At 42.5% G+C, this 13,291-nt stretch overlaps 1 protein-coding gene across 2 annotated transcripts in view; it reads right to left on the bottom strand.

Moving 5' to 3' along the window:
* The window catches only part of Rnf169 (ring finger protein 169), a 63,307-nt gene that overhangs the window by 7,839 nt on the left and 42,177 nt on the right, over window positions 1–13,291 (bottom strand). For both annotated transcript variants that reach the window (XM_076548179.1, XM_076548170.1), the window contains exons 3-4: window positions 12,258–12,407; window positions 8,080–8,198 (exon numbers count right to left, since the gene is read on the bottom strand). In XM_076548179.1, the coding sequence (XP_076404294.1) occupies window positions 8,080–8,198; window positions 12,258–12,407 (269 nt within the window). The remainder of the gene's footprint in view (window positions 1–8,079; window positions 8,199–12,257; window positions 12,408–13,291) is intronic.

Genomic DNA, 13,291 nt, shown 5'->3' on the forward strand with positions numbered 1-13,291 from the left:
TTTCATTCTGAATTCCCTTGGTCTGTGGTGAAAGGCTGGGGTCTAACTTCTATCAGCTTATGGAATGCGGATGGAGTCTACTATGGAGCTGCATGCAAACAGCAAGCAGCCGCCTGCACCACACGACAACTGACTTTTTTCCTTCTGCTTGACACATGTCTCACCACGCATTCATCACATACGCAGTACATACAAGACACTGATGGGCACTGCCCAGGCACCGAGAATACAGAGCAGATGAGACAGTCAAGGTCTTCAGGGAATCAGAGACCAGTGGAACAGACAAATAATTCAGTATTATACAATTTAAGAGCATAATAAAACAGTCATGGGATAAGAGGCAGAAATAGCATTAAAAGAGTTATAACTAAGAATGAAATAAACTGGAAAATCTATAGCATGCTCATTTTGCTGGATGAACAAGTATTTCCAATAAAACAAGACAGACACATAACTATGTAGATGATTCCAAACAAAAATTATTTCCTCAATTGACCCTAATTAGCTATTTAATGGGATGCATCATATGAACTCTTTTGTAGAAAAGATTTTAATGTCAGAACTGGCTCAGAGAAAACTTAGAAGAGAAGAGAGGGAGGGAGGGAGGGAGAGAGGGAGAGAGGGAGGGTTATCTTACTATTTTTGCACCCTGCATCTCCAGAGAAGGCCTGTCCACCATTGAGAATGGCTTCTATTCCAGCGCCTGTGTGGTTTTGCCCATTCTATTCTCTTGGCCACATGGTATTAACAGGAGAAAATGGTGGCTATGTAACACATATTTGCACTTTAACAAAGAAACTCAGCACTTAACTCAAATGAGGTGAGAATCTCCCACAATTTTGGAGCAAGCAAAAAACTTCAACATCACCTTAAGAAGACAGCTTCTTAGAAGCAATCTGGCTTAATACTTTACCTAGAAAAATATTTAAGTTCATTTGCATTCCTAAAAACCACATAAACTATCAGTCATGTAAGCCACCTGTGGTGGTTTGAATAGGAATGAGCCCCACAACTCATGTGTTTGAATGCTTGGCCCACAGGGAGTGGCACTATTAGGAGGTGTGGCCTTTGTTGGAGGAAGTGTGTCACTACAGGGATAGGTCTCATATACTCAAGCTATGCTCAGTGTGGCAAATAATCTCTTGCTGCTGCCTGCAGATCAAGATGCAGAACTCTCAGCTCCTTCTCCAGCACCATGTCTGCCTGTACAAAGCCATATTTCCTGTCATGACAATAATGGACTAACTCTGAAATTTTAAGGCACCTCCAATTACTGTTTTCCTTTATAAGAGGTCATGGTGTCTCTTCACAGCAATAGAAACCCTAACTCAGACCCCACCACAAAAGGCTTTATAAATAATGTGCACTTTGACCACGGATTTAGAGCTGAAAGAGGCAGCATTACTATTTCAGATACATGACTTTTAGTGAGGCAATTGGACAATGAGAGGAAAAATTTTCCTGACCAGTGCAAGAAAGAAGACCTTTCCAACTTCAATACAGCAGCTCTCTGGAACAGTCTGACGTCACTGGAGGGAGTCAAGCTGAAACTGCACCTAAACCATGAATTCCTAATTCTGTACTGAGGAATTAACAATACAGGCTATGTGTGGTGGTATTGTGTTCACCAAAATATTGTGTACCTTAATAAATTTATCTGGGGTCAGAGAACAGACAGCCCCTAGATACAAAGGCTAGAAAATGGTGGCATTCACACCTTTAATCCTAGCATTCCAGAGATAGAAATCCCATAGATCTCTGTGTGTTCAGGGATATAGCCAGCATTGGAGACATATGCCTTTAAGACCTAGGGGGCTGTACATTCAGACAGTGACGAGGCAGTCACGTGTTTGGGTTTACAACCAATGAGAAGGCAGAACAAAATACTTTAAATAGATGAACAGACAGGAAATAGAACCCTCATTCGGGAAGCTGGGACACCGCAGGCGGAAGGGTGAGATTTTAGCTCTGAGCTCTGACCTCTCAGCTTTCTCTTTTGAAAAAAAAAAAAAAAAAAAATCGGCAAAGGTCAGTTTGGAAAAGTTTGGCAAGACAAATGGTGGGGAGAAATTGCTGTGAAGATTTCCTGTACTAGGGAAGAATGTTCATGGTTCCGAGAGACAGACATTTATCAGACTATGATTGCTCCAAACCACAGAGGAGGCAAAAAAAAAAAAAAAAAAAAGTCTAACAGTGACTTTGAAATCTTCAAAAAGATGACAGGATCCTACAACGATGATTCCACATGGACTATGATAAAGCCATTAAGCCGATTAACACCATGGAAAAATCGACTTTGGACTATAAACTGGTCAGAACAATTTTGAGAGGACTAGTTGAGATGATCCAGCCTGACAGACTACTCAAACAAGGACTTGAAACAAGCCCTGAACTTTCCTATTATCCAGAGACTGGACAAACGATACAGGACTTGATGATTAACCCCAAAATTTTCTTTTCAAGATTCCCTAAAGATATCTTCACCCCTAGAAAGCAAAAAGAAAAAGAGAATATAGATATGAGATAGATCATCGAATCTACTCTGAGAAAAAAGATAAAGAAATAATAGGATAAATAGGTAGATCACTGAATCTACACTGAAGAAAAAGGGGAAGATATAAAAAATGACAAAAGGTAGACTACTGAATCTATTTTGAAAAGAAAAGAGAAAGAATATGGATATGATAAGATAAAAAGGGAGATTATGGAATCTACTTTTAAAAAGGAACTACTTGTTTTAAATAAGATAAGTAATGAAAATTTTTTGGTCTGAGTTTATCAGATGTTACTGGACTGGACATTGTTAATATATATAATGGAGTTTTTTGTCTAGATCTGTCAAATGTTAATGGACTAGACATTGTTATGTAATCTTGACTGTATATTGCATATACTTATTGAAGATAGTTTTTCTTGTATTAGTTATAAGCTTTTTTTAATTTTAGACAAAAAGAGAGGAAATGTGGTGGTATTGTGTTCCCCAAAATATTGTGTACTCTAATAAATTTATCTGGGGTCAGAGAACAGACAGCCACTAGATACAAAGGCTAGAAAATGGTGGCACTCACACCTTTAATCCTAGCATTCCAGAGATAGAAATCCCTCTGGATCTCTGTGAGTTCAAGGCCACAGTGGAAATAGCCAAGCATGGTGACACACACCTTTAATCCCAGAAAGCCAGCCTTTAATCCCAGGGAGTGGTGGTAGAAGGCAGAAAGACATATAAGGCGTGAGGACCAGAAACTAGAGGATTTGGCTGGTTAAGCATTCGGCTGGTTAAGCTTTCAGGCTTTGGAGCAACACAGTTCAGCTGAGATTCATTGGGATGAGGACACAGAGGCTTCCAGTCTGAGGAAACAGGACCAGCTGAGGAACTGGCAAGGTGAGATAGCTGTGGCTTGTTCTGTCTCTCTGATCTACCAGCATGGACCCCAATAACTCGCCTCGGGTTTGATTTTATTAATAAGAACTTTTAAGATTCCTGCTACAGCTATGAATCCACCTTGTCAGGGATAATGGCCAAGGTGACAGTTACTAGTCTAGTTTCAAGTTCAAATTATAGATACACAGATGACTACTGCCTGTAGCTGGGAAAACTATTTCACATCTCTCCCCCTCAACTCCATACTGGTGAAGGAAAGATCCAGGGAGCAAACTTACATTTGTGGTAATGAAGCATACAATGAAGACACCTAAACAAGTTTCTGACAGAGAAAATATTTTTGATAAACTTTAGCATCATTGTCTACTTCTATAAGAGAGTCCACTGGAACTTTTTTTTATTGTGGTTTTTCCTCCCTCCAAGGCTCTAAAACCTGAAGACTGATCATCATAAATGCCACATCACTAGTTTCCACTACCTGTAAAACTGCCTTTTCACTACTAAATCCATTGTAGACATCCCTACTTGCTGCAAGCCACAGGAAAATGTAATGGCATTCAGCTACTATCACAAAAGCTACTACTTGGATAAGTCAAGGACTTCTCCAAAGGTCAAGCAAGCCATGGCTTAAGAAGTCTTGGTAATATTTTAGCTTTTGTGTGTGGTTCCTAAAATGTTTTTCTTGCATGCTTCCAAAGAACTCCTAACAGTGTATTTCTCTAAAATGCCTATCAAGCATACAAGGCTGAATGAAACAACACCTGTCTCCTAGGTCAGGCAGATAGCTTTATTTCTTGTGCAATTTAGGGTGAGACCCTCCTTTCTTATACAGCCTTACTAATAGACCCCTAACTTCTTACCTAACCACTTCTAGGAATGTAGACTGAGCACATAGATCCCCTTTTTTATATACTAACCGGTCATTAGCACTCAGGTGACCTCCTCTTTTACCACCCCCATTTTGGGTTGTAAAAGAAAGCCTGGTGGTCACTGCCTGAGGAAAATTCTTACCTGCCTTTATGACCCCATAGAATTCAAGCCTGGTGACCTTGCTCGAGACTGCTATTGCTTGGGTTTATTACTGGATTCCTGCGAGACTTAGGAGAAACGTGGAGAACTTAGAGACGGAGAACAGAGAGGGATAAGGAGGATTAAGAGAGAACATGTGGACGAGATGGAAGATGAGGAAGAGTCAAATGGGGAAGTACTAGCTGGGTAAGAACGAGATGAAAAGGACCTAAATGAGGCAGAATTAAGACGAGAGAAGTAAGATAGAACATAGAGGAAGCAGTAGATAAATATAGAGAGAAATCAAGGCAAGAAAGGAGCAAGGCACGAGAACAGAACTGTAGCTGTGTAGATAGGATGTTATTCCAGATGAATTAAAGCGAATGGACTATAGAGCTCGGTGTGCTGAGACTCGATTTTCCAGAAAATAGTCCTCGCTGTTCGTAGTTCTCTCTCCTGAGCCCCTGGGATGTATAATATTAAGGCTGGTCCCTCTAATATCATATAAGACCTACTGCCACAGTATCCTCCATCATAACTGACACCACAGTTTCTGGAACTATTGATGCTTCCTCCACAACCAAAGTTGTCACCACCACCAAGCTTGCCTCCATGACCACCAACCAAGTATTCAGGGCTATCTCAGGCCTTTTGAGCCATGCCTTACTTCAACAGGGCTTTCCTTACATCACAGCTGTGACCAACAGACAGTATTTCTGGACCATCATACCTATGTAGTCATGGCCATCAAAGGCTACATAAGCAAAGCTCCTCTTCTGGATGCTGCCACAGTGAGCCATGACATCAGTCACTTCAGAGTTCCCAGGATGTGCCAAACAATCGGTCAGAGCATGTTTGTGGTGGTTTGAACGGCCTCCACAAGCTCTTACATTTGAATGCTTCGTCATCAGGGAGTAGCATTCTTTTTAAAGGATTAGGAGGTGTGGACTTGTTGGAGGAAGTGTGTCACTGGGGGTGGGCTTTGAAATCTCAAAGCCGACACCAGGCCCAGTCTCTCTCTCTCTCTCTCTCTCTCTCTCTCTCTCTCTCTCTCTCTCTCTCTCTCTCTCTCTCTCTCTCTCTCTCCTCTCTCTCTCTCTCGGATCAGGATATACTCTCAGCTACTGCTCTAGCACCTGCCTGCATGCTGCCATGCTTCCTGCCATGAGGATAATAGACTGAACCTCTGAAACTTGTAAGCAAGCCTCCAATGTAACGTTTTCTTCCATAAGAGTTGCCATAGTCATGGTGTCTCTTCACAGCGATAGAACACGGACTAAGATAATGTTTCTCCAGTATCTTCTTTAATGCTCCTGAAAAAAACCTTCCACAGTGAAATGGGTGCCTCATCTTCTGAGGTCACCTTCTGTAGATCTGCTCTTCCATCCTCCTCCTTGTGAGGCCTCACAGGCATGTCTGCATACACCTCTTTTACAGCAGTTTAGGTGACCAACCCACAGCCCTTGAAGAATTGAGTGTTTGGCTATCTCAGGAAGGCCCCTGTTGGGACTCACGAAGCTGCTTAGGTTCCACAGGAGACTTGGACTTGGACATGACAGCTATGGGAGCCAGGTTCCAATTGATGCTTCTTTTTGGGTTGGCCATGCACATATAATATCCAATTAACTGTCTCAAAAACTAAACTAATAATGGAACCTTGCCTGACTTGAATATTTGTAAGATGAGCCCTAAGATCCAGGTTACATAATACTGACCTTAATGTGAGCTAACGAAGTCTAGAGTCAGTGTTTGCATATTAACTGGTCCATGGCAAGGGTGGGCTAGGAGACAGGGCAGAAGCTATGGAGAGACATTCTACAGCACACTTCTCTATGCTTGTGCGTTCTGACCAAGAGAGAGTCACTTTTAAGGCCTTTATGTACTGGCATATTAATCTGCAGGCTCTCTTTCTTGACTTATGTCAGCATAAGGATAGAGGCAAAGCTGGTGAGAAGCAATTCACCCATTCAGCATGGACTCCAACAGAGGCAACGTCCCTTTGGTACAGTAACATTAATTTCTTTTTAAAGTTATTTCACATTATAACATTAATTGTGATTTCTGGCTTTATTGGGAAACATGATTTTATTTTTTTCTTCCTGTTTTATAATCATTAAGCTGTAACTATGACTGGGTATAGTAATCAGGAAGTGACAAGTACTCTGATGTACAGTGCTGGAAGGACATTGTACTTCTGCTCAGACACAGTGAGTCTATCTTCATCAGTGCATGTGTGTCACAGGCTTACCCACTTACTGGGTTCTGAGTCTATCAACTACGCTAACCGTCTAAGACAAATGGCCGTTCCACAAACATCACACAGCAAATAAACACCCAGGGAAGGCCCCACAGGAGTGACTGTTACTCCTGGGACGACACCTAAGAGGGAAACACTTTTACAAAGGCCACCAAACTGCTCCAGAAGAACATACACAACGGTTTCAGGAACAGACTTGATTTCATCAGAGACCTTCCAGGACAGAACCTCTGACAAAGTCATTAAATTTGGTAGCTTGTCCTGGTTACACAGAGACCAATGACTTCTCCAGGAAAGAAGAGTCCATGTGTGTCCAGAGAGGCAGCAAAAAAGAGAGCTACTAACTACATCGTGCTGGCAGGAAAGAAAACATGAGCCCTAGCAGGAAGGATGACTAAGGCCAGCTTTAAGGAAAAAAGACAACAAAATGGGGTCAAGACTGTGCTGCATGTCCCTATATTAAAACAGAGCCCAGCATGGAGCAGCCACTTTCAAAATGTCTACTAAACAAACGAGTGAGTGCCCATCTGCCCGCTCTTCATTAGTCCTCCAGGATCCAGCAACCATCCAAGCTTGCTTTCTTTTTCTCCCCAGGACTTGCAAAGGCTAAAGGATCCAGAAATTCCTTGACCAGGGTTTTTAAAAACTTCCTGAAATCCATGTTAGATCTAGGCAAGGAAAAGAAACTCAACACAGGCCTCACCCCTTCTAAGAGTTTTAAAGTCCAGAGGGAAAGTCTACAGATACTGTCAAACAGAAGAAAACTCATTTCCACAGGAGAAAGGGTCACACTTTGCAGCTATGAAATGAACAGAATCCATCCAGAAAGAGGATGCCAGAAATGGGTAAATATGACGTTTCTATGAAAGTGCAGGAGGGCTGAGAAGAGTGAGTTTGGTTTCAAAGACCACTTGTAATCCTAATGCTAGGAAGGTGGGGACAAGCGGGTCCTCGGCTCACTGGGCAGCCTCTGGCCTGCTTGGCCAGCTGCAGGCCAATCGGGAGCCCTGTCTCCAAAACTAAGGGAGATGGCTCCTGAGGAACATCACTGGGAGTTAACACACACACACACACACACACACACACACACACACACACACACACACACACACACACAGACACACACACACACACACACAAGCCCCTTCTTTGTAACACTTTTTTAATGGTGTTTTCAAGACAGGGTTTCTCTGTAGCCCTGGCTGTCTGGCTGTCCTGGATCTCACTCTGTAGCCCAGGCTGGCCTCAAACTCACAGAGATCCACCTGCTTCTGCCTCCAAAGTATCAGGATTAAAGGCATGTGCCACCATTGCCTGGCTGTAATCTACATTTGAAAATTCAGTTCCCACCTCTTCTTACTCCTTCTACTTGTCAGCAGCCCCTGTCATCCCTCAAATGAAGGAACTCCGAATTCAGCTGCCAGTCTCTTACCCTGCCAGGAAGGCTAAGGAGTAGGAGCTGTTCTTGGAAACAAAGGCCGATCGATGAGTCTGGATCATTTGGCCCCGAGAAGGCTCTTCATTCTCTGAATCTGAGAGACGTGCAGGACACTGGCAAGGAGACAGAGGAGAGAAGATCGGGGTTCCCATCAGAACCATCAGAGCTATAGTTTCAAAGTTCAGTCTCTAAGTCACTTTTCTGAGTTCCAATCTGATTACAAATGCTTTCTGAAAATACTAATTGCACTTAGAACACAGGGCAGATTAGGATAATTACCAAAATGCCTATAGGGGTGACTTCTACATTGTAGGATAATTAATCTTTCACTTCTGATTTATAATCCTCAATATAACTGTTCTGTTTTCCAACAATTCACATCATTATTGAAGTAATGGTACCATAAAAAAACAACAAATCAAACATTTTATTTCCATTATAAAAAATAATAGATAATCTCTCCTTCTTTCTTAGAAAGAATATGCTCTGAGTTTAATAATTTCATGAGCATGCATCAGAAACTTGTGAGGGCCAAGGAATTGTAGGAGGTTTTTAATTGGGTGAGACACATGTCAACAATCTCATACAGAAACAAACATAAAAATCTATAATGAGGGGCTGGAGAGATGGTTCAGTGGATAAGAGAGCTGACTGCTCTTCCAGAGAACCCGGGTTCAATTCCCAGCACCCACACGGCAGTTCACAACTGTCTGTAACTCCAAGATCTGCCACCCTCACACAGACACACATGTAGCAAAATACCAATGCAAATAAAAAAAAAATAAATTTAAAAAAATCTATAGTGGGAGCATGGAATCTTGTAAAAGTCACAAATCTGAAGGGTGGAGTGAGAACGGGAAGATGAATGAAGTGAGCAATCTCTGCCAGTTTAAAGGTGACAGCTTTTTGACTGGACAGAGAAACAAACAGCAAGCTGTTGAAAATGTACCTAGGAGGGAAAGCAGAGTGTAGATGTTGGCAGCAAACCATTCTGCTCCCAGGAGTCTTGGAGCATACTCAAGGGTGGAAAGACTAGCTAGGATCATGGTAAGGAAGGACCTGGGTGCTGTTCTCAAAGAAACGGAGAGCCACTGAGGTTTGGTGGTGGGAGAGTGTAACGACTCGTCTCCTCGGGACACACCCTAATACAAAGAGTCAATTTCAGATTCTCTTGGGTCCCAATTTTAATATAATGAAATTGTTCAACACCAAACACTTGCTTTTTCCCTGGTTCAGGGGCCTGAATCCAGGGCTGTGCACATGCCAGTCAAGTGCTCCTCCACTCCACCATCCAGTCAAGTGCGCCTCCACTCTACCGTCCAGTCAAGTGCTCCTCTACTCCACCATCCAGTCAAGTGCTCCTCTACTCCACCATCCAGTCAAGTGCTCCTCCACTCCACTGTCCAGCCCTTGTTGGGATTTTTATTTTCAACAGTCTCACTGAGTTGCCCAGAACTCTGAGGTCCAATCAGACCATGACACTGCAATCTTCCAACTTCAGTCTCTAAAGCAGTTGAGAGCACAAGCCTACATCAGTCTAAAAACTATTAAAGACATGTAAAAGTTCTCAAAAATGTAAAAGGAACTAGGAGGGTAGAAAAGGGCAGGATCATAAAAATCCAAAACAGGTTAGACTTTACTCACTGTGCTTTGTGTTGACAATGTTGTGAACCTGGCTATTACCAATAAGGGAATCTGAAGATCTGTATTTTCTGATTCCTCTAAAGACGTGAACTGCACTGGTGTAACTGCTTTCTACTTCATGGTAGTGCCCAAAGCAAAGTAATTATGACTCCCAGTCGTGACATGAAACCAGTAGCAGAGAACAGTTCCTGGAGGAGATCTGGACCTGCAGGCTCCTTCTGTGGAAGGGCCATCTGTCTCAGGATTTGGGGGCTTTCAGACTGTTCGCCTGAGGCCATTACGATTGGAAAGAGGCAAAGCTGCAGCCTTCCAAGACCACAGTGCACAGCTGGGGCCGCGGTGACACCAGCAGGCGTCTGTCCGTCTGTCCGTCCGTCCGTCCGTCCGTCCTATTGCCACCTCCTAAGCCATGCGCAGGCAATCTCACTAGCAGCAGCCTTCAGCCCTTCGAGGTTCCTGGGTGCATGTCATTGAGAGTGCACAGCATTTTATGCTTGTTAAACGGAATCTTGTACAGAATTGAAAATTTGTAAATTCAAGTGCCTTTGTTTTATTCTTATTGTTTTGAGAAAGAGCCTTGCTACATATATTGCCCAGGCAGGCCTAAAACTCACTACAGAGCTCAGGATAGCTTAACTGTAACTGTCCTGCCTCAACCTACCAAGTGCTGCTGTTACAGATGTGTGTCACCATGGTCTGTTTCCAAGTGGATACTTTTAATAATAATTAATGACAATTAAGACTACAACCAGAATCATATGTCATCTGCATATGCAGTCAGCAAATACAATGACCCAAGACAGCTTAAAAAATGTCTATTTCTGAAGCTCAGGAAAAATGCCTTTATACAAACTAAGCCCGCAGCTGGACAGGAAGAAACCTGGCCCGAGTACAGTGAGTGGTAATGCTGGCTGTGGAGAGCTGTTCTCCTAGTCTTTCTCCACCCCACCACACCCCCGGCAATGTGTGTGGATGTCTGTTCTTATTTATTTTTATTGTATGAATATTTGGCCTGCATGTCCCCCACATGCATGACTGGTCCCCATGAAAGTCAGAAAAGGGTATCAGATCCCCTGGAGTTACAGGATGCTGTGAGCCACCATGTGGGTGCTGGGAATCGAACTGAGGTCCTCTGCAGGACCAGCAATCTCTCCAGCCCTGCTCTTTCCTCCTCTTTTATGTTGCCTATCTTCATACATGTTAAGGCTTCATTAATTTCAAACCATTAAAAAAGTACCTGAAAATTTAACAAGGCTATATAAAAATACTTAAAAGATCTGACTCAAAATATATACAGCAATCAGTAGATGTTCAAACCATTGTAACTAGAATTGATATTAAACTGTCATTTTTCCTATGAATATAATTACGTTTTCAAAAAGTACTTTTTTGGTCCAGTGAGACAGGTTGATGGCTGAAGGTACATCATCATTTGAGTTTAATCCCCAGGATACACATGATGGAAAGAGAACTGATTCTTACAGTTTGTCTTTTGACCACCACATGTGTGCAAGGGTATGCATGTGCTTACACACACACAAATGAGCAATGGAAAATAGTAATGAAAACATTCAAGCAAGATTGGGCCCAATCATGTGCCTAATTGGTTAAGCTTAGACTGCTCATCTAATACTGAGGACAGATTTTTTTGTTTGTTTGTTTTTTTGTTTTTCAAGACAGGGTTTCTCTGCATAACCACCCTGGTTGTCCTGGAACTCGAGATTTGTAGTCCAGACTAGCCTTGAAATCACAGAGATCCACCTGCCTCTTCCTCTGGAGTGATGGGATTAAAGGTGTGTATGACCAGGCCCGGCTGAGGACATACTTATATCTAAGCATTGTTCTGCGTAAGGAATTATAGAGGATAAATGAAAGTAAAATACAGCTTTAAAGAAATCTAACTGAGGATACTAAGATATTTAAAGTTTAATGTAAACAACCAGCACATACATCAATTTGATGGTATACACACAAACCTTATCACATGTTGTTAATATTCTGGTCCCACCCCTTGGTGCCACCCTGTGTCCTGATGTAAAAGTCTCTTTTTAAGGAAAAACCTCTCTCTCTCTCTCTCTCCTCCCACGAGGTATGCACCCCTGGACTCCCCTCTTCCTCTCCCTCTCTCTGTCTCTCCGCCTCTTCACCACTCTATTATAATAAACTCTCCATGGGGATGCAGCCTCTGGGATGTGAATGTCCACCTGCCATGCCTGCATAGAGTGGGTCACATGCCAGCCTGCCACTGCATCTGCCCAACATGCCAGCATGGTTCCCTGCATGCATAGGATACCCTGGGGGGGAGCAGCATAATAATTTATAACACATGTAGCACACTATCCCAGGTTGCCACAGGTTCCACTGACCCATTCAAAATTACTTCCTCCATCACGATCTGGACAAAAAGCACTTCCCTACTCTTAGGCTACACAGGCAATGGGTATTTCTGGCGCCAAAGCTCTCAGACCCACATCCCTGGCTGAACTGCTGGACTGAAGCAGATGTGCATTCAGAAGGTGACCACTAACCTGCTCCAGACTTGTTTTCAACACTACTACTGGCTCATCTCTTTTTTTCTGTTCATCTGTTTTCCTTTTCCCCATTTCTGAATCCTCCTGCAGTATCTTGTGGATCTGATCTTCACAAGTTTTTTCTTCTTGTAACTTCTCTTCTCTCAGCTGAAAAATACAAATCATACAGACAGTGGAATTTAAAGAAATCTCAGACTTAAAAACCTCTTTAGACTAGACAAGTGGCATCCTCCAGGGTGACTCTCATTAGACATGGCCACCCCAATTTTTACATAAATCTGCTTTTACTTGGCTCTACCTAACATACTTCACAGAGTAAGACAGAATTGCTCTGCATTCTTAATTTTCCCAATAAACTTTGTATATAAGTAAATATAATATGAACAATTGTGTGTATATATAGGCTAAGATGAGATTATGATTTTTTAAATTTTATTTATTTATTTATTTATTTATTTATTTATTTATTTATTGGTTTTTTTTTTTTTCAAGACAGTTTCTCTGTGTAGCTTTGAGCCTTTCCTGGAACTCACTCTGTAGCCCAGGCTGGCCTTGAACTCACAGAGATCACCTGCCTCTACCTCCCAAGTGCTGGGATTAAAGGCGTGCGCCATCACCGCCCAGCTGAGGTTATGGTTTTTAAATGATTTATTATTATTATTATTATTTTTACATGCAGACTGCAATTTCTCCTCCCTTCTCTCCTCCAAGTCCCTCCTCACCCCCCCCACCCCCTCCATTTCCCTTCAGAAAAGGCAGGCCTCCCATGGATATCAACAAAATATGGCATATCAAGATGCATTAAGACTAGGCATCTCCAGCCTGGGCTACCAAGTGAGCTCCAGGAAAGGCGCAAAGCTACACAGAGAAACCCTGTCTCGAAAAACAAAAAAAAAAAAAAAAAAAAAAAAAGACTAGGCATCTCCCCTCATATTAAGGCTGGGAAAAGTGATCCAGTATGAGGAACATGTCCCAGAAGCCAGCAAAACAGTGAGAGAACACCTCTGTTCCTGCTGGTAGGGGTCCCCCAG

The sequence above is a fragment of the Peromyscus maniculatus genome, chromosome 1, assembly GCF_049852395.1.
Source record: "Peromyscus maniculatus bairdii isolate BWxNUB_F1_BW_parent chromosome 1, HU_Pman_BW_mat_3.1, whole genome shotgun sequence".
NCBI lineage: Eukaryota > Metazoa > Chordata > Mammalia > Rodentia > Cricetidae > Peromyscus > Peromyscus maniculatus.